The sequence below is a fragment of the Tauraco erythrolophus genome, chromosome 2 (assembly GCF_009769465.1).
Source record: "Tauraco erythrolophus isolate bTauEry1 chromosome 2, bTauEry1.pri, whole genome shotgun sequence".
Lineage (NCBI taxonomy): Eukaryota > Metazoa > Chordata > Aves > Musophagiformes > Musophagidae > Tauraco > Tauraco erythrolophus.
In genome coordinates this window covers 106,244,859-106,266,041 of record NC_141466.1, presented here as the reverse complement: position 1 = coordinate 106,266,041, position 21,183 = coordinate 106,244,859, and the positions used below count along the sequence as shown (strand labels likewise).

The 21,183-nt window shown below is 36.8% G+C and overlaps 1 protein-coding gene across 5 annotated transcripts in view; it reads left to right on the top strand.

Annotated features, from left to right (window-relative positions):
• The window catches only part of UBR2 (ubiquitin protein ligase E3 component n-recognin 2), a 59,222-nt gene extending 42,261 nt beyond the window's left edge, over nt 1–16,961 (top strand). For 2 of the 5 annotated variants that reach the window (XM_086631701.1, XM_086631702.1), the window contains exons 31-47: nt 492–585; nt 2,017–2,178; nt 2,549–2,646; nt 2,850–2,913; nt 3,753–3,901; nt 3,997–4,052; nt 4,482–4,578; nt 6,791–6,858; nt 7,381–7,516; nt 8,138–8,228; nt 8,753–8,883; nt 10,646–10,754; nt 11,011–11,067; nt 12,504–12,581; nt 12,871–13,041; nt 13,694–13,795; nt 15,284–16,961. In XM_086631701.1, coding sequence (XP_086487827.1) covers nt 492–585; nt 2,017–2,178; nt 2,549–2,646; nt 2,850–2,913; nt 3,753–3,901; nt 3,997–4,052; nt 4,482–4,578; nt 6,791–6,858; nt 7,381–7,516; nt 8,138–8,228; nt 8,753–8,883; nt 10,646–10,754; nt 11,011–11,067; nt 12,504–12,581; nt 12,871–13,041; nt 13,694–13,795; nt 15,284–15,425 — 1,805 coding nt within the window. In that variant the 3' untranslated portion in view covers nt 15,426–16,961. Of the gene's footprint in view, nt 1–491; nt 586–2,016; nt 2,179–2,548; nt 2,665–2,729; nt 2,735–2,849; nt 2,914–3,752; nt 3,902–3,996; nt 4,053–4,481; nt 4,579–6,790; nt 6,859–7,380; nt 7,517–8,137; nt 8,229–8,752; nt 8,884–10,645; nt 10,755–11,010; nt 11,068–12,503; nt 12,582–12,870; nt 13,042–13,693; nt 13,796–15,283 lie in introns of all 5 variants that reach the window. The other 3 variants (XM_086631703.1, XM_086631704.1, XM_086631705.1) reach the window with 2 other exon arrangements.
• Nucleotides 16,962–21,183: the final 4,222 nt, after the last annotated feature.

Below are 21,183 nucleotides of genomic sequence, written 5' to 3'. Positions count from 1 at the left end.
CTGAAATGCCTCTTAGCAATAATTAAAAATGCTTGGATTTAGATAGCTTTGGGAAACAGATCACCATGATCAGTGGCATTGTTACAAAGGTTTCTCTGAATTCTGTATATGTAAACACCTAGAAAATTTCTGCACTAAATCATTTTGCACTCTCACGCTGAAGATTAACGTTCTTAGACTCATTGTTTAATGATACTGAATGACCAAAACTGCAGGTAGATCTGGGTGACTTTTACCAGGGCCCAGCACCTGCAAAAGCTTGGTTTGAAGTCTGAGTACAGTACATATGCTCAAAACAAATGACACAATACTTGTAAATGATCTAAACAGTTTAAGTTCTTGTGGATTAATAATATGTTTTATGCCTCATCAAATGAGTTATACTTTTGTGATAAAGTTTAATAATAACGCAATTGTGGTAACATTTATCTGCAGTTAAGCCTTTTGATAGATGCTTATTTGAAAGTTGTTTTGTTTTATTTTAAATACAGAAAAGTATGACCCGTTATTCATGCACCCAGATCTGTCATGTGGAACACACACGGGTAGCTGTGGACATATTATGCACGCTCATTGTTGGCAAAGGTAAAAAGCCATATTTTAAGTTTTTAGTCCAAATAGCATGTCATGCCATCAGTTTGCCTAATGGCACTAACTTTAATGGCAAAATTACTATCATGTAGTAAACTTAAAAAGGAATTTCATGAAGCAAGTAAAACAGCTTTCTGTTGTGGAAAAAAAAAAGTAGAAATAATTATAATAAGTACTGTAAACATATTCAAAATAATTTTCATTTACTAGCTGTCATCTTGGTAAAGAATCCAAAGCCACACATGGCAGCTCTTATTTCCTTTGTTTGTTTATGCTTACGCGTAATCTCCTGTGGCACACATGTATCTGAACACTGAAGCTCAAATCTTTTGGGGTTTTTGCAGTTCAGTAATAGGCATGTTCCTGCTGCTTCTTGTGCTGTCTACTAAAATTTTAAATGACAGTGCATCCCATGCACTCTTAATTCCTCCATCATGTTTAATTTGAAGTAGAAACATCTGCGACCTAGTTCAAGTTCATCTTCAACATAAACTCAAGTTTATCCTTTGTTCTTAGGGGTTTTTTAGTGAAACCTTTTTCAGTTATTTTTATTCTTTGATTTTTTGGAGGGGGATAAACATGCTTAGTGCTATGTGGTGCCAATGCCATGTGACAAATGCAAACTATTCAAGCCTCTGACTTCGATTAGGCCCTTGCTTTCATTTCTTGGCATGGCTCTTGACGTGCCTACTTTCAAATTCTGCCTCGTGTGAAGATCATTAGGAGCTTCCAGAGATTCTATGGCCATAACCATGCACAGGTTTCATTTGTGGTCTTTGACATCTCTGCTTACTGAAGATGTGTTCTTCATCTTCTTCCGTAGCTCATGTACAGTCCTGTGTAGTTGCTGTTAAATCCTGGAAATGTCCTTAGATGCCTATATTCAGACCATTTTTGGATCATCATCTGGCATGCGCTAAACCATCTTGGAGGCTTCTGGAATAGCGGATACGTTTAGCAAAGCAGGAAATTCAGTTCCTTTTCATATAGGATTTGGAGATCAGCTACCAGTTTTTCAAGTTGCTGCTCCATGACCTGTAACGGAGTATGCATGTAGATAATGCTCATGGCACTTCTCTTAAAATTTTATGTAAAACTGAAGAATGTTTTTTTTTTAATCCTTCAACTTTCTCTCTAAATCTTCCCCTTACTCTTTCTTTCCTAAGTAGAAATGCTAAAGTTCAGGCTTAAATGTGATTTTCACAGCCCAGTGAAGTTCAGCACTTTGGGGGATTTTTGGCTGCCGAAAACGGGGGACAACTTGCAGTTAGTAATACTTTATCAGTCAGAGGGTAGAGCTTTTTCCTTCAGATAATTCTCTTATGTGTATCTGGGAAAAAGCGAAACAGTGTTTTCATGAGAATTCATGAATTTATATGTTAATGTTTTAATAATTTGCTGCTAATATCTTGCTCTTTTCTAAAGGTATTTTGATGCTGTCCAAGCAAAAGAGCAACGAAGACAACAAAGATTACGAGTACACACAAGTTATGATGTAGAAAATGGTGAATTCCTTTGCCCACTTTGTGAATGCTTAAGCAACACTGTTATTCCTCTGCTTCCACCACCAAGAGTTTTGTTTAACAGGTCTGTTTATTTATAAACATCCTCAATAAATGTAAAAAAAAAAAACCCAAAATCCCAAACAAGCCACATCCCAAAAACCTCGTTCAAAATGTTAGTTAATTCTGTTTTGATAATCTCAAATGAGTTGCCTACCTGCTTATTTTGGTTTATGGACCTTCGTTGATTATTGTATAATACAGAATTTAGAGTATGAAAGGATAGTAAAGTGTAGGACCTGCAGGAAGAGAACTGAATATAGAGAAATATGTGGACAGCAGAGAAAGAGCCTGTTGAGATACAGCAGAACGTGGAATGTCTATGAAATACTAATTCTGTATATAGTTTGTTTCTAACTAATGTGTGTATTTTGTTTATATGTATATTTGGACAGGTTAGACTTTTCAGGCCAACCAAACCTAACTCAGTGGATCAAAACATTATCCCAGCAAATAAAAGCACTGTATTTACTTCGAGATGAAGACTGTGCAAGTAAGTCTGGAGAAATGTGTATATTTGTCTGTGAAAAAGACAGAGTATATCGGTTCTGCGGTAGTGGTGTTGAGAGATGGTAGCAAAAGTGGTGAGAATAGCTTGGAATTTCAGTTTCTGGTGATGTCTTCCTGCACTTTTTTATAATGTAAAAATTATGTATAGATGAATAATCAGTGTTTTATTACTACTTGTTTGTACAGGTAATTCAGAAAAAATGGATCAGCTGCAACTACCTGAAGGATTTAGACCAGATTTCAAACTGAAGTGTGTATTTACATCTTACTAAATCATAAAAAATTCATCATGAAATGGTATCATGAAAATAGAATATGACTTCTGTGCTGTAAGGTCTCAATGATTAAGGCAAATATATTAATTTTGCTTAGAGTAGAAAAGTTGATCCTGTTGTTACGATGGTATTGAAGCCCAACCCACAAGTAGTAAATAATGTGGTAGAATTTCAGAGGTGGATGTGGTAAGTGGATGTGCAGAGAATATGCTGTAGTTGTATAAATTTTGACATCAGTTAAGCTTTGTTTCCCTGTTACTTGTAACTGAATGAAGAATTCATCATCAATAGCTCAGTACCAGCACTACAAGTAACACATGAAGAAAGACTCTGAAATGGAGGCTATGTTAATATGGAATGTCAGCTATTATGGTGTGTTTGTATTTGAGACTACCCTTTCTTCACTTGAGAGAGTAATTAAGTTCTATACATGGCACCGGTGTTTGTCTGCCAGCTGCACACAAAAATGCAAGACACCTATCCCAGCTGATGACAGATTTTGCCATCAGTCATACACAATTCTTTTAATTTAAGCTTAACTATATTATCTTTGAAGACTATATATTCTTAACACTAAAAAATTAGTTTGGTTCCAATCAAATAATCAACCAATCAAATAATCAAAAAATAATTGGGAGCGTGTCTGTCGCACAAAAGAGCTTACAGAATACCAGATCCAAAGGTAGATACTGGAGTTCTCACTTAAATTTTAAGAATCCACGTGTTCAGCTACAGGGCGAATGCTCATTATTAAAAGTACTATGCTGCCAGTGGAGAAAATAAGGAATTAGTAATACTGTTTTCTTTGTTTTAGGAATCCTTATTCTGAGAGCATAAAAGAGATGTTGACAACTTTTGGTACGGCAACATACAAAGTGGGCTTGAAGGTTCATCCAAATGAAGAAGATCCACGTGTACCTATAATGTGCTGGGGAAGCTGTGCTTACACGATACAGACTATAGGTACTGCTGTATTCATTTTACTCCTTTATAGGTGAATTTCGGAATTTAGTTAAATTCACAGCATTGAAATATTTTGTGGTTTTGTTTTTTTCCAGAACGAATTTTAGCTGATGAAGATAAACCATTATTTGGTCATTTACCCTGTCGACAGGTAAGAATCAAGTAGTAGTTCCTCTCTGGATTGGTGGAAAAGGGGGAATTATGTTCCTTTAATGCAGAATATCTAAATTTTAAGTTATGGTTATTTGATAGCTTTGGTTTTTGGATCCCACTGTTTAGTCAATCAGTTGGATTATTAATCTAGTTAAAAATCAACTCTAGCAAAACTATTACGTCTTTTTTCTATGAATGCATAGTTTAGTAAGGCCAGGGTTTCTCATGGAAATAGTCAAAATAAGAATACTGAAGGGAACTTGTATATTTGCCTAAACATAAATATCTGTCATGTACTTAGACGCTCATACTGCTCCCATAACCTGCAGCTGAGGGGCCTGAAAAGAATGCTGTTATTCAAAAGATTTTTTTCATGTTGAGGAACTTCATTAACAGTGGCAGTGTCTCTTTTTCTTTGTTTTCAAAGGATGACTGCCTTACATCATTAACAAGATTTGCAGCAGCTCACTGGACAGTTTCATCTCTTTCAGCAGTACAGGGTCACTTTTGTACTCTATTAGCATGTAAGTTCACCACCTGATGCTGTTTTTATGAAAATATAGAAAAATGCTGACAGAATGATTATTAGTCTTGATTTTAAGAAGATTGTTTTATGTAGTGGTTTTTAGTAGACCAAGAGCTGTTATTTTCACATCTGTACCTGTACATACTTCATTGTAATTTGAAAAAAAACCCCACAGATTTCTTTTGGTCTGCAGTTCCAGTACATTTAAAGAGAAGCATGGATATTTTGCTATGAAGGAGTTCTGTTGATTCTTCTCAGCATTTATGTTGCTGCTTTTAGAAAGATACCTAGAGCAAAGGAGAAGGAAGCGTGGTCCTTCACAAAAGAAAAGTGATATACTGGAACTTTAAAGAGGAGGATATTAAGATTAATATAGTATTGAAAGGAAATAGGATATTTGCAGAGGTCTGCAATATATCTGCAAAATTCTCTGTCTTTGAAAAGTAGGCTCTGTGATAAGACAGTACTTATATGTAATGTCGTATGTTAGTTGAGAATTTTAATGAGAGCAGCCAAAATGTTCCAAGCTTGAAGCATTTGTAGATGCAGGTGAAAAGTCTGAAGTTCACCTTAATGCAGTAATTACTCGTGAGAGGACTGTTCTGGAAGGGTATTATAAAATGGGATAATTTTAATGTTTACAGTCAGTAGGCCAGGGAAACTTTTAAAATCCATTTGTATTCTGAAATTACTAGTAGAATCGATACTGCCTACTTCAGCAAACAGTTGGCAGCTTTATGGAGAAGAACTAATTGATGACAGTTTGTAGCAGCAGTGATTGAGCCATTTTCTATGTGAAGTAGAAGAGAAAACGTTGCTAGCTATTTGACTGGAACATTGTAGTTAGTATATGGTGTTCTGCATGGTTTGGGTTTTCTTGAAAGCTTTAATCCAGGTTTCTTCAAATCCCTTCTTCCTGCCAGCTGACAGAAGCAAATGTACTGCTTTTATTTTTAGGAAGGAAAAGCATTTGCTGTTTTATTTTTCAAGGCTAGGAATAAGGAAAATTATTAGCCTTTGACCTGTCAGTATTCTATGAACTATACATAAAGATAACTTATTGAATACAGGTTTGTTTTTGGAAATCCCTTGCTCTGGTCATGTTTTTGATAACCCAAAAGTGTGAAAAATGGTTCTGAGTTCTGTGGCTATATGCTTATGAAAGTAAAGTGTTTGAAATCTGAGTGGTGGTGAAATGTTTGCTAATAGAAATAGCTTCAAAATGTCACAGATCTTCAGCTGTTAATTTTTTGGCCAGCAAGGCAGCAGTCTTCAACTGAAGTATTTTTGTGTTATTATAATGAGACTATTTTTTACTGTAGTAGTGTTTTTAAACTTGGCAGCTTAATGCTTGTAGCTACATTGTAAAACTATTCTCATAGCTGCAGTTGAAACTCTCTTACTGCAGATCAGATTTTACTGCTTGGAGTAAAGTTTGCAACTGTTCCTTGATTGCTATTTTAAATATGCTGTAATGTTTTCAAGACACTGTATTTATGTTTGCTTTTAGATGGAGGTATTTAGAATTTATTAAGTGTTTGACATTCTGTTGTCAGCTGGAGTGATTTGGTTAATGCTTTGTGGTTGCTGTGAATGTGAATGCTACAGAGGTGGAGAGACCAATACTCTCTTAAGAGAGTAAGATTGGTCTCTTATTGGAGAGACCAATATGTCTCTTATTTAGAAATAAAATAATGAATTTAAGAGACTCTTTAGCACTGTGTTTTTCAGTCTGGAAGGCAAATGAGTGAAGCGAGGCAAATCTAGTGAACCCTGTAAAATTAAGCAAATTGCAAAAGTTTCTTTTTAACAGCTGTCCCACTGACAACAATTAGTGTTTCTGTTTAGTCACTAGTGTTTGAGCTTAATTCTGGATCAGAGCTTGAGATACTGTCTCATTTTATCTCCGACTGGAAACCTAAGCAGTGAAAGAAAGTCACTGTGGGAGTAGTGAATGGCAGCACTTACTTTGTTATAGTAATTTTGGGTTTGTTTCATTTCAATACAGTGTAGTCAAGTAGGCAAGAGTCTTTTCTGATAGTATTAAACAACTCTTGAATTTCTACCTATATACAGGTACATTTGTATTTGAAGTACTTTAAGCATATAAACCAAGGAGGTGGCTCTCATTTTGTAGCTGAAGTACACTAAAATCTTTTCACATATAAATGTTCAATTAATAAATTTATTTTTCTCTCTAAAATGCTCAGCACTGGTGCCTAATGAAAAAAATGGAAATCTTCCTTGCATACTTGATATTGACATGTTTCATTTATTGGTAAGTATTCCATAATATATATTAATAATGTTTTGATTCGGTAGGCACTAGTAAAAACTTAATTGGAAACTTTCTCTTTACTCTGGATTAGGAACCTTTCAAAATGTTGACGTTTTTAGTATTTTTTTCACTACTTAATACAATTCAAAGACATTTTTTGTTTCAGGTATTCTTATCTAGAAATAAAAAGGGGTAAAATGAGAATGTGTGTTCTTTGGATGTTAAAAAAACAAACCCAAAAAAAACCCCAAACCAAAATAAAGAACCAACACCAACCCCCATAACAAACCACAAACAAAAAATAGGAGGAAAAAAAACACAAAAAAACCCCAAACAACCTAAACAGACCCCTAAAACCCCCTGATGATTGATGTTGCCTTAAGTAATGACTGGATAATGAGCTTTAAAATTAGCTTTATGAGGTATGCTACCTTCAAAGAGTGTAGTTGCAGTATGAGCAGAGAAAATGGGAAGATTCAAAAAGAAAAGGAAATACACCACCTTTCTTGTTTTCTCTTACAGGTAAGCTTGGTGCTCTCTTTCCCTGCCATACATTGTCAGGATTTTTCAGGGGTTAGTCTTGGCACTGGAGATCTTCACCTGTTTCATCTTGTCACTATGGCACACATAATACAAATTTTACTTACCTCATCAACAGGTAATTCCACTTTCTTTCAACTTTTATTGAAATCCCTCAAATCTGTACTTGGAAAACCCTAAGGTGCTATTGATGAACGTGTGCAGTTTACAGTTGCGAAATAAAATTGCAAGTGCTCTCTCTTTCAACCCCTAGAAAGTGTTGATAAATTGTACTTGTGAAAATTCAGTGTTTTGTCTTTGTTGCTTAATGCTGGAGTGTTTTTGGAGCATAGCTAGTCATGAGTCCTAGCTTTCCAGCTAACATAGCAGTGCGTGGAAGTGTTTCTTGCAGAGACTTGGCTTAGACATTGCATGATGATTAAATTACAGTTAGTGAAGTAAGGAATTGATGTATCTTCTGGCAAGAGGAACTGGATAAGGTACAGTGTGCCAAAAGCTAAGAACTCCAAGCAAGTATATTAAGAAACCCAGCCAGTTGAACAAGTAAACCCAACACCTCACCGAAGCTGACAATAGCATAAGCTTAGCAGCAGAAAACTTTTTTCCACTACATCATATTGTAGTACAGTTGAATGTTTCACTTAGTTTTGGCCTTTTTCTCAAAACTTGAAAAATTACATTCTTGCTGTATAAACATGTATAGGTGAAGTAACTTGCTTATTATTTCCTTCTTCTTCAGAAGAGAATGGCATGGATCAAGAAAACACTAACAGTGAAGAGGAAGTAGCTGTGCTTACACTGTATAAATTTCTTTGCCAGTGTACAGGAAGGTAAAAGTGCAATCTTCTGGTAGAATTTTATAATATTTTCTCTGTCTGGACTCAACATGAACTACTGACTGAATTCTATATACTGTCAAAGATGAGACTTAACTTGAGAACTCTTGCATCTTGTTTCTTATCCACTACTTCTAAGTTCACTTTTCAAGTAACTATTCCTATAAATTCCTCTGTGCTCATGAAGATACCTGCTCATGAAGATTATGCTCTGGAAGAATTTTTTAAGTCAATTTGCAGATGTGTAGAATCTGGAATTGACAGTGTCTGAGTACAGAAAATATGTTAGGATCCGAAATGTCTGTGCAAAATTTTCTGTCCCAGTTGGTCACATTTTTATGAATCTCTATTTTTTTGTTTTTCTTGGAGCTAGCTTCGAAATGAATGCTTTACATAATGCTTGTTTCAACTGAAATCAGTAATTTAATATGAAACATGACTGAAGACTTACTAAAAAATAGCTCTCAAACTGAAATAATTAAATAAAAGTAAGCTTTTTTTAATTGTATTCTCTTAAGTGCCTTGAAAGAAATTTCCTCAGGCTGGCACCTGTGGAGGAACCTAAAAGCTGGAATCATGCCGTTCCTGAGATGTTCTGCTTTGTTTTTCCATTACTTAAATGGAGTCCCAGCACCCTCAGAAATTCAAGGTACTGTCTGCTTTGTATTAAATCAGCTTTTCGAGACATAAGCATTTATGGACAGAATAAATTACATTTAAACTCTCTTTTCTGAAGAAGCTGATTGAATGAATGTGGGCTCGTTACCAGTGCAGAATCCTATCTATGTAGAAAAAGGCAAAAAAAAAGAATTGTTTCTGTTTTAAAAATCATTTTTAATAGAGGCAAATGCTGTTCTGCGTAAATTAAAACAGAAATTGGTGCTCTTCTTTTAAAAAGTGAAATTTACATTATTTCAAATCTCCTATTGGTTACTGTTTTCAAATGAGACCTGCTTTTGCATTGATTTCATTCGAATCAGCATCTGCTAATAATGAATAGCTCTTTATAAATACACAGATACATTACACCCCAAATAATCAATGTTAGTAACATACTTTACTGTCCTCCACATACATGGTGTATGTAGGGATAGAATGTAAGTCTGAAGATGTTAATAATAAGTAGGTTCATACTGCTTCAGGAGTCCCATGTTTAAAGCTAAGTCTGATACTTGGTGCTGAGCTGACGTGAGAGCAGCGGTTGTCTCTTGTCATGGGTATTTTCGTGATTTGATACTTGGTATAGAATATTTCCTTGACACATAGCTCCTTGACAAACCGTGTTTAAAATGTAGATTTTTCTTCTTTTTTTTTTTTTAATTTTATTTAACAATTGCAATACGTAAGCATTTGGGCCAAAAGAAAAGAAATCTCTCTTCCTGAACTTTGATTTTCTATAAAAAGTTTTCTGAAGTTCGTAGTCTGGACTGGTAGTGACCACTTGAGTTTTTTATGTTACGGATACTCCAAAGATGAGGTACAAAGTGCAGTTGTACTTCCGGACAGTAGATCCATGGACCTTTAGAGAGTTGCTTGTAGGAGAGGGGAAGAGGAAGGCTTTGCTTCCCTTTTTTTACAGTCCTCAAGTCCCAGGTGCTTGATTGGCCCTGCAGGTCCTTGCCACTGAGGGGTGTCCTGACCGTGACTCTGGCAATGAGTATTTTGCTTTCTCTTCTCGCTCCTCAGCTCCAGAACCCACTGATACCCCAACTGGCCTATATTGCTCTTCTCTGGTGTTTTACTGAGGCCTGAGAAACAGTAATCACTTGGGCATGAGAGGGCAGTGAGCACAGCTTTTATTGTAATTCTCTTCACTCCTTTATTCGGGAGCAAAAGAGGCCATGCCACAGAAGAGGTACTGGTACTCTTTGTCCTGAAAGTTGGGAGAGCAGAGGCCCAGAGAGTCAAATCAATAGACTAGTATGACTGTGGCAATCTGGTGGTTGTGTCCTACATATTTTGGTAGAGTTTGGCATTGCAGGCATTTGCAGTTTCTGTGTATCTGAGGCTGCAGTATACTGCCTGTCACGGAGCACCTTGTGTTGGTTTGTGTCACAGAGTCCGAGGAGCACAGAGTAACCATTTAATGGACGACATTAAAACAAAGACAGACTAAGTTATAAAGGCCATTGAACTCTCTGTAGTGGTTCTCCCATGACTAGGCTTGAAGCATGCTGAGAGAGGGAAGCTTGAGGAAAGTTGGTTTTCGTTACTGGCAATTTTCTGACATAGCTACGTAGCCGTCTGGTGCCTTATATTAGCACTTTCATACTTCACACCACATTTTGAGTGGGGGGGAATACATTTTTTTAAAAAAGATAGCTATCTCATTATTTAGAGCTGTATTTCATTTATTGTAGATAATGTCATTTAAAAAAATGTAATTATTAGAATTATACTTTTTTTTACAGTAAACGGATCAAACCAGTTTGAACACTTATGTAGCTATCTTTCCTTGCCAAACAACCTTACTTGCCTTTTTCAAGAAAATAGTGAGATTCTGAACACATTAATAGAAAGGTAAGTCATGCTTTTATACTTAGTTTAAATATAATAAAGAATCCTGCATAAGATAGTAATATAAGTGTTCTCCTAGGAGCGCATATATGGAAGTGAATCATAGACTTTGGAAAGCATTTGCGAAAGAAGTGTTTTGAAAGAAATCATTTTGATTGTAGAGATTATTGAATAGATGTACTATGGGTTTTTTGCTTATTTGTTTTTAGAAAGTATCATCCATTGAAGTTAAAAGTCAATTTTTTTTTCTTTCTTGTAGTTGGTGCAATAACAGCGAAGTAAAAAGATACCTGGAAGGCAAGAGACATGCTATCAGGTAAACATGGAGAAATTTTAAGCAGAGACAGGGAAGAAACTTTAATGTTGCAATTTTCTCCAAATATTTTTTTCTAAAGAGTGTTTATAATAACATAGTATCAGTTCTATTTTATTGAATGACAAATATATTAAAGGATAAGCAAAAAGATTTTTGGAATTTTGTAAGAAAAGTGAAATATTGCTTAAATTAGTAGATTTTAAAGGCAAAGTTAAATATTAGTTTTATTTAGACTAATCTGCAGTAATCAGAAGCCGTAACATTTCTTCTCATGTTTCTTATAGTAGAGTTGTACCTTCTGATTCGAAAGATACGCTGTTGCTAAAAGACGTATAAAACCTTTGTTTAAAAATACTAGGCATTGAAAATGTTTTTAAATTCTTTTTAAAGAATCCAAATTCTTCAGTGAAATTAACACTTAGTCAGTTGGTAAAACGAAAATTTGCTTTTCATTCATTTCAACTTCCTAAGTATTTTGAATTCAGAACACGTTTAATACTTAGTGGACATAGAAAAGCGTTTGGGTTTTTTTCTTTGTGAAGGCTGGGTGAAAATAGTGGTTATCAATTATCCAGATAATTATAAATGAATATGAGGTTCACAGTGCTGTCGATAAAAACATATCCCTGTGTTTTAATCTCCTGTGCTAAATACATAAAGTCAGTCTTTCAACATTGTACATACAATGTGTAATTGATTTCCTGTTATGTGTGATTATTGGGATTTTTTTCCCCTGGTTCCTTTTGCTGATTCTTAACTGCTCTTCCCAAGGTTGTCTAACTTGACATTGATTTATTTTTTTCCTCTCAGCATGTTCTTGTACATTGCTTCTGTTACAAACCTCTATTTACGTTTCAGAGTCTAATTTGGTTTATTCCTAGAGTTGAAGATTATTAAAGTTTAGTGTATAGCATCTGCAAAAAAAATTAACTTTTAACTGTTATTTCTAAAAATATGAATACTTGGTGTTAAGTAGGTCATTTTCTTTGCGTGAATATTTCATTCTCTTCAGGATACAAATTCTCTGAACTTCAGAGTCAGACTGTTTTCCGTTGAAATTAGTGACAAAAGGAAAATGCAAAGCAAACTGATAAGGGAGCAGAACAAATGTTCAGTTAAACCTATAGTGACCTCCTTATGAGGTTTTGCTAAAAGCATATACAACATGTATTTTTTTGACTTTCTGCCTGTGCATTTTCTCAAATTCATAAAAAAATATGACTAAGAAAACTGTAGGTGGTCCAGTTGAGAGACGTTGGGAGTTCCTTTTTTATATACTACCATTCTACTCTATGAATGGCAGAGGAGAGAAAAACTTTAAAAACTTACTTATTCACAGATGTTGTTTAGATGAGTCAGGAAAACATGAATGAGTTTAAAATCACTGTGTATTATTCACTGACAAATGAGTGTTTAATTTGATTGCTTTATTCTAGCTATGCAAGAGAATCCAACAAATTAATAGACCTTCCGGATGACTACAGCTGCCTCATTAACCAAGCATCCAATTTCTCGTAAGTCCTATGCAATTATAGTGAGGACCCCTAAAGTCTTCTGCTATTTTTGGCAAACTAGGAAACCTCTAACATGAAAACCTCAGAAAGTTGTTTACAAAATCATAAAATTAGTGGCACATATTGATTGTCATATCTTCCAGCATAACTGCCATGTATTTCGGTGAAATAGAAGTTGTAAGGATCTGTATAACTGTTAACTGTATAAATGTTCAAAAGTACTTTTGAATCTTTTTACCATCTAGATCTAATACATACAATGGATTTTTTTTTTTTTGCTTAACAAAAGGTGTCCAAAATCAGGTGGTGATAAAAGCAGAGCCCCAACATTGTGCCTTGTGTGTGGAACCATGCTATGTTCTCAGAGTTACTGTTGTCAAACTGAATTAGAAGGGGAAGATGTTGGAGCCTGTACTGCACATACGTACACTTGTGGTTCTGGAGTGGGAATATTCCTTAGGTAAGGAACTGAACACCTCTACTTACATTGCTAGGTTAGATGGTGCACGTAGACAAGAAATGAATGGTTCTATAAACGTGATTGCAGGGGTGATTTGTAAAGGCAGTGGTTCGTTAGTAATAGGGTTGCCTAAAAAACTAGAGTATATTCATCTTCCTTATACTTACGGTATAAGGTTCAGAGGTTCTTTCTTTGAAGATCAAGTATCATAGAAAACTTGAATTTCATTTTAAAGTGGATTTGTTTTCTCTGTGCTTTTATTTCCACGCAAGTATTACAAAACAATGAAGGTAAATACTTGATTTTGTTGTTGTTGCTGCTGCTGTTGAAAACATGAAAATCCATTTTAGTTGTCTTCCTGTGTACAAGGAAAGGTTAGATAATGTCTGTTTTCACTTTGGCAACGATTAATGAGAAGTGATATTGTTTTATTTTCTTGTTGTGATTATGACATGAAACTATATTGTTTTTAACTGCTACCAAGAAGTTATAACAGGAAGAGCAACAAAAAAAAAAGTACCTTTAAAAATCTATACATGCAGATTATACAGAATGGAAGTAGGTGAGAATTGGAAAAGCAGCGTCTATGAAAATGTGAGAAACTATTCACCTAAAAACCAATACCTAAAATTTTCTCTGTCTTTCCCTCTAGAGTACGAGAATGTCAGGTGCTATTTTTAGCTGGAAAAACAAAGGGCTGCTTTTATCCTCCTCCTTATCTCGATGACTATGGAGAGACAGACCAGGGACTCAGGTAAATGTTTTTTTTTAAATACATCTTTTCAAGACAAGAATTCTGAAACTCTCTGGTTTGTAAAATACACTTTCTATGTTACCTTTTTATTTTAATGATGTAAGTAATATTATATTTTGACATTGCTGCTGCATCTAATATCTTCAAATGTCTTAATGCTAATATGTGTTCTTTAGATTAAAAATACTTAACGGAAGATCTTTCCCAGGTTATAAACAGTTGTCTAGAGGTGTAAAAACTTAGGATCTTTTTGGCGTCTCTAAAATTGCCTAGAAATTAAGGCAGAGAATTTCATTTGTTTGTAGTGCATTTATTTGTATAATCTGTGTTAATTTAATATCAAGTGAAAATTCTATGACACTATTTTATTTAATGTGGTAGTTCTTTGTCTTAACTCCCATCTCTGCTTCCTATGAGAACAGTTTGGGGATTTGGTATTGTTAATGCTTACTACTTCTGAAACAGCTCAAAAGCATAGAATCTTAACTGGTTCGGCATGGAAAGATCACTGAAAATCTACATTTAGACTTCTGTGGGCTTCTTGTGGGTTAGGCCGCTCCAGCAACCGAACCCACACAGCCGGTCACTCCCCCTCCCTCACCCCCAGGAATGAGGGAGAGAATTAAAGGAGAAACGGGAAACCCGTGGATTGAGATAAGAACAATTTAATACAGATAAGTACTACACAGTGTAGATGCTCACCACCCCCTCTTACCCGCAGCCCGTCTCATCCCGAAGCTGCAATCCCAGACGAACGCGAGGCCCCGAAACAGAGAGAGGCAGAGAGAGAGATGATACTCCGAGAGTGGGAGTACTGGGAGAGAGGAAAAAAAAAAGCAATAGAGCAAAAGTGCAGCAAGCGCAAAAGAGCAAAAGCGGCGAAAGAGCCAAAGCGCAAAAGCCCTTCTGTCCGGCTGCCCCTCACTTTTATACTGGGCATGACACTGCATGATATGGAATACTAATTGGCCAGTTTGGCCCTCAATCTTAAGTTCCACCACAAATCACAAGGGGAATCAGGGCCCCCTTGTCCCGGGTATGCTCCCCCCTTATCCCACCGTGCTTCTGCACTCCGGCACACTGACAAGTCCTTGGAGTTTCACATCCAACTACAAACATCAGCTTGCTATCAGCATTCTTCTCAGAGTGAGCCTCTGAGTAAAACCAAAACACGGAGCTCTTCTAGCTGCTAAAAAGAAGAGCTCACTCTGTCCCAGCTAAAACCAGGACAGGGCTGTACTTGAGATTCCCAAGGGTGGAGGGAGCCATTGAGCAGTAAGGGTGGGGAACCAGATGCACTCCAGTAGCACTCCAGTTTACTACTCCAGAACTCATCTGTTGATTTGTTCTGACAAGAGAATAACGTTAAAGGGCTATCTAAATATTTTAATTTTTTTAAGGGTTATCAAATATTTAGGATGTTGCACCTGAATGTTTGAGCTTAATTGCAGTGGTTTATTGTTCTGATAAGTGTTATCTCCTTTTCAGGCGTGGGAATCCCTTACATCTGTGCAAAGAACGATTTAAAAAGATTCAAAAACTCTGGCAGCAGCACAGTATCACAGAGGAAATTGGACATGCACAAGAAGCAAATCAAACGCTAGTTGGCATTGATTGGCAGCATTTATAATGGTTATCTGCTGAAGACTGGAACTTTATTAAGATTTTTGTAACTCAGTAAGCTTTTCAAAGGAGGGATTAGGAAAAAAAATCTGAGGAAAAAAAAACACAAACCCAGTCCTGTTATTTAATCTTTGTTTTTCAATATATTTCATAAAGATACCAGTTAACATTAAACAAGTAAACTTCTTTCTATGTAAGCAAGTTTTATTAGTCATATAATTTGCACTGTGCTTCCTTCACAGAAATGTCTTGGGTTATAAACCTGGGCAAATGAACTTGTGTTTCTGATACAAAAGGAATGACTCTTTTTGGAAGTCTGAATATGATTTTTCTTACAAACTGCAAGCGAAAAAAAACTGCTGAAACAGAAACTAGATAGAGCACAACTACGGATTGTGTTTTGCCCCTTGCTAGTAATCTGAGCCGTTTTATTTATTATTCTGCATTTTAATACTTAAGCTGTGTGTACATGCAATGGAATGAAGTAAGGAAGCAAATAATGTAGCAAATGGATGTTTCTGTCTGCTTCAGTGGATAATTCACTCTTTCACTTGGTGTATCTAAAACTATTTTGTCATTTGTACTCTTGCAGCTTTCTTGCTTCCAGTTATTTTTTAACTAAAAAAACCTAACACTAGCTTTACAAGTAAAATAACTTAATTTAAAGCTTTTTCCAGAGCATTGCACTCTTTAGAATTATGTAGTTTGTAATTTGAATTTAGCTGGGAAACCCTTTCACTTTCAATTATGTGATTGGTTATTGGTATTCAAGGGTTGGCATTGTGCTTTAGAAGATATTTTAAGATAACGACAGTATGTAAAATGTCATGAAAGCTAATTTTATGTTAATTTGCAGAAGCACAGAGGATATTTTCTTCGTTTTTATTAACAGTCAACTTTGAAGGTGCAAATCCCATCTCCTTTTTGTTGCAGACAAACTGAATGGTTTCCTCTGGCTTTGAAGGGCCATGATCACACTGCCCACGTTTTTGCATCAGTTCTTTTTTGTTGTTGTTGTTGTTGTCCCATCAAGTATATTTACTTTTTGGCTTGATTTAAAGCTCTGTAAAGATGTTTGCATATAGTATATTTTATAAATATATTCTATAACTGCGCAGATTTGCACTTGATACGAGGGTGCCTGAAGGCAGTGAGTTTTCTAGCTGTATGTAATTAGATCGCCAAGGTGTCTCTAAAAAGTCACATTATGCTTATTGATTTAAAATAAAATCCATTACCTTTATCTCTCCTATCTTCTGACAGATTAGTGAAATCTTAATTTATGTAGTTCTGTTGCTTAGTAATCTGTGGTTCTTTTAGTTAAGTCTTACTTTCTGACTTACATCTTCAGCCCAGATAAGCAATCCCTTTACTGTCTGCCATGTCTTCAGTTACACTTGGTCTGACTGAATTGTTTCTATTTTTACAGATCAATGCTTCAGATAAATTTTGTATATTCATGGTGTACAGGACAATTTTTCAAACATTCAGTAACAGTATTGAGTGAAGATGTGAAGTATGAAATAAAGAAACTTGGCCAATATTGATTTCTTTTTCTTAAAAATGGTACAGACTGCTCCTGTCTCTGCTACCTGTTGTCGTTCTAATCATTTCTAAATTGCTGTCTCTTTTTACAAGAGACATGCAGAAGCTGCAGGAAAAAATGACATTAATGCTCTGCCTTCCCCTACTTAAGCTGGTTGATATATCAACAATTTTCTGTGCATGGTCCTTGAAAATCACACTTTTTTGGTGACGTTACTATTCCTTTGCAGAGAGTCTTGCTTCTTCAGCCGTGTGCCACAGTTTCAAGTAACGTGTAACTGTGCTCTCTTTTCCTGTGAGCATAACATTAAAAAGATAATAGATGATACTGACAGATTTCTCTGTGCAAAGTGAAATATTGACAGCAAGAAGGTTTTTCTTCTCTGGGATCAGAGTTGGAGACTGCAAGGTTGAATAGGTTGGTAAAATTATGACTAAATAATTGCAAAGTACACAAGTTATCATTTTTTGCAAGTTTAGTCATTCTTTACTCGAGACTTCTATTTTCTGATTTGGTTTGCATGTATTTATATTAATGTAGAAATATTTATATATATAACATTGTTTCAGTATCAGGGAAATAATATCTGTAATAAATTAGCTATAACTTTAATATTTGCTGATTATGTGTACAATCTGCAATGTGTTATGTGTTTGGGGGGAGGAAAAAAACAACAAAACCCAACAAAATCCCCAAACTGGAAACCATCGCAACAGAAAGCAAAACAAAGCTGAAAGCATCAAGCAAATGCTTTTGGTGTTGACATTAAAGTAGTCCTTTTAAAATGTTGGTTTTAGGGTTTTGCTGAGCTTGTTCCTTCAAGTGTGTCACCTCGTTAATCACAAGCTAACAGGAATACCTGGATGTGCAACATCTGCAATTCACTGGCTAAAAATGTAAGATGATTATATTATTAGTGTCATTGCTTCAGTCAGCTAAACCTTTCTTGACCTCTACTAAAAAGTCTAATCGTCTTTTTAAAGGATTGTAAATGATATTTTATAAAGGGATGAGGGTTGAGGTTCATAAGAGTAATGTTTTTTACTCTGTTCATACTTCAGGATAACACTGTACTCTCCCCAGTCTGCCGTAGGAGACTCTTACTCTTCAAATGTGACTACACTTTTGATGTGAAGCCTTACCAGCTCTCAGGCTCCACCCTTGACATCTCATTTAAATGTGTTTTATTTTATGCTAAATTACTTGGTATTTTGTTTAGAAGCTACATCACTGTGATCATTTTGTCTGACCTGAATGTGTAGAGAAGAAGCTGGATGCTTGACTTCCTGTGAAAGTATGTTCAGCACAAAATCCCAGCTGTTTTCCTTTCTGGAAGATTAAATTGCATGAGGAGAGTTGCATCTCAAATCTCTTCACAGTAGAGTCCTGTCATGATCCAACTGATACACAGTCTGCCTCCCTTCTGCCCTGGATTCCCTTTTTCAGCTCCCTTCTAGGAATTGCCTTTGGCAAGTAGTGGCTCTGTATTTCTGTCCAACTGTTGAGATTATTGCGTTAAATATGACAGTATTACACAGTTTTGGCTTGAATATGAGCCCCTGAGGAAGGCCACTCGTAACCAGTTCATGTCCAACTGTTCATTGCTGCCCTCTGAGCCTGAAAATCCAGCCAGGTTTCTGTCCTCCTGGCAGTCTAGTCTACATCTCCCCAGATTGTTTACAAGGATATTGTCTGAAATCATATTTGAAGTTTTTCTAAGGACAGACATCCACTGTGCAGAGAAAGTGGTTTTACAGCAACTTTCATTTACTAAGAAGCAAAAGAGGAACAGGCCTTTAAACTAACCCAACAGCTGATTGATTTTGTGTATGACCAAGACAGGGAAGCCATCTCTGATAATAGCAAGAGGTACAGGGTTGATCTTTGTGGCGTTTCTGTGGATCTTCTCAACTTCCTATTTTTGTATTGACAATGCGCTCTGCTTTTGGTGAGCCAGGACAGTTACCTGGCCAGTCCTCCATCTCAGTGGGAATGAGATGGTGCTCTTCATATCTTAACTGGTATTAACAGAAAGGTTTTTTTAGGGAGGCATCCACTTCTCTACCATTAGCTGTTCAGTTCCTCAGTTCCTTATGGTGACTGTCCCAGAGTTCTACTTGACCCTGCATGGAGAGGGTTGGAGACTTCATGGGAACAACACTGGTTTCAGTTATTATTGAGGCTTGTCTTCTGCAGGAATGTTTCCAGATGCTCATGGAGTGATGACAGCCAGGGAAGCTGCCAGCCATACCTCTGCATACATAGCTGACACATCACCATTTGACTATCTGCTTTCTCTGTGTAACTGGTTCAGGTGGTATGGTACTGCTTCAACATATTGTCAGACAGGCAGGCAGAAACATTACTTACCAGCGGTGGGAAGTCTTACAGACAAGTTGTCTTTAGGGAGATGTCTCGTCTTACCATGAATTCCTTTTTTTTTTCTGATAGGATTTCAGTGTTTAGAAGAATGGGAAGGAGTAGAGTTGGTTTCCCCTTTTGGGCTATGTTCAAGCAAAGGTGGGAAGAGTCCCACGGTAAGAACATCGCAATTGCTGAGACGAAAAAGTCTCCATCATTTAGTGCCTGACAAAAGTTGTGTGTGTGGATAGCACATCTTAATCTCCAGTTGCTGATGACTTCAAGTTACCAGTAAGCAACTTCACCTTGTTGGACTGTCGTGTGTTGGTTTGGGGAACCAGCATTGACTGATGGAAAGGCCTTAGAGAAGAGTTGCCTGCTTGGATGCTGGGACTGCAGCGAGAGCACAGGCAGCTCCAGAATGTGGAGGCATGCCCAGAAGGAGCTGGAGCCTCCCTGCCCCTCCTTGCTGCCAGTCAGCGCGGCCCATGCAGTTTGGGGGTTTGCTGTCATGGGAGTTTGAACCGTTGGGTGAATGACGGTGAAGAACTCCATATCAGTGAGTGGTTGGGCATCCCAGGCTGGACTGGGGCTCTTGACCAGTCAGTGCTTGTTCCCAGGCCAGACCCTGGGAGTTCATCCACTGGAAAGCTCTCTGAGGCCTGAAAGTCTCACAGAGCTGTGCTCTGCAGACTGTTTGGGAGCTGTTTCCAGTGAGAGGAAGACAGGGTTTTATTATTATCTGTTTTATTCCGAGGCTAACAATGGTCAGGAGGAATAGCAATTCCCAGTTCTGTTTTGGGAGAGTCAACTCAGTATCTGATGGCTAATTGAGGTGAAACTTTTACGCAACTATATTGAGCTAGTTTTGTCAATAATATTATTTTTACCTTGTATTAATCAATACATGTTTTGTTACAAGCTGATACAGGAACAAAAGCTACAGTAAAATAGTTCAGCCATTTACAAAGCAGGGCCCTGTGAACCACACGGTGAACGTGTGCTGTACCCCTCTGATGGTGCAGGGGTGTTTCGATGCTGTTGAGTGCACCTTATCACCAGCTGGCCCTGAGAAGTAGTTGAGTATTTGCAGCGATAGGTGGAAACTTTGTGCTAAAACATCCTCTCGCTTCTGCTTGAGACCCTGTGGAAAGGCATGGTGATTTTGTCTTATTTAACTTTTTGAGTTCGCTGTATCCAACTGCAAATTCACACCCACAGGCACCAAGATGTGTGTGTCCAAGTGGTCTGGCCAGGTCTATGTGCTACAGAGGACAGGAGCAATGGCTGCTGAGTCCTCCCTACATGCTGCTAGGTTGGTGATGGCAAGCTGGCCGTTGGAAAGGTCTTTTTATACCCATTGGGATTCAGCAGTAATTGTGGTGCCATGTTTTGCCTTGGTATCCTGCTTCACCCTTCATTCTTAAGTAAGGTTGCCCGTTGCCTTTTCTTGTTTATGGATGCCTTGGTTAGAATACAATAACGTAAAGAAGACCGGCACACACAACACACTATAACCTCGTTTTTCTCCCTCTTGTTACCAAAGTGCAGGGCTGCTTCTGAGAAGTCAACTGTATTGTGGCTGTTTGGAGCTCAGGCCTCCCGGGCTGGGTGTAAACAACACATTTCTCAGCATTTACCCGCTGTATTGCTGTCAGTCACATCCCTGTGTATCTATACATGCTGCTTTTTAAAGGCTCGCTCAGTTATTTCTCTTGCTGTTTCATACATGTACGTTTCTATTCATACTTCATTCATGGCAGTTTTAAAATTTCTTCTACAAATCTTTGTACCAAGTATAAAAACTGCTTTGCATATTCTTATCTTGAGGCTGTTGCATATTCATCCTTTATTTTTT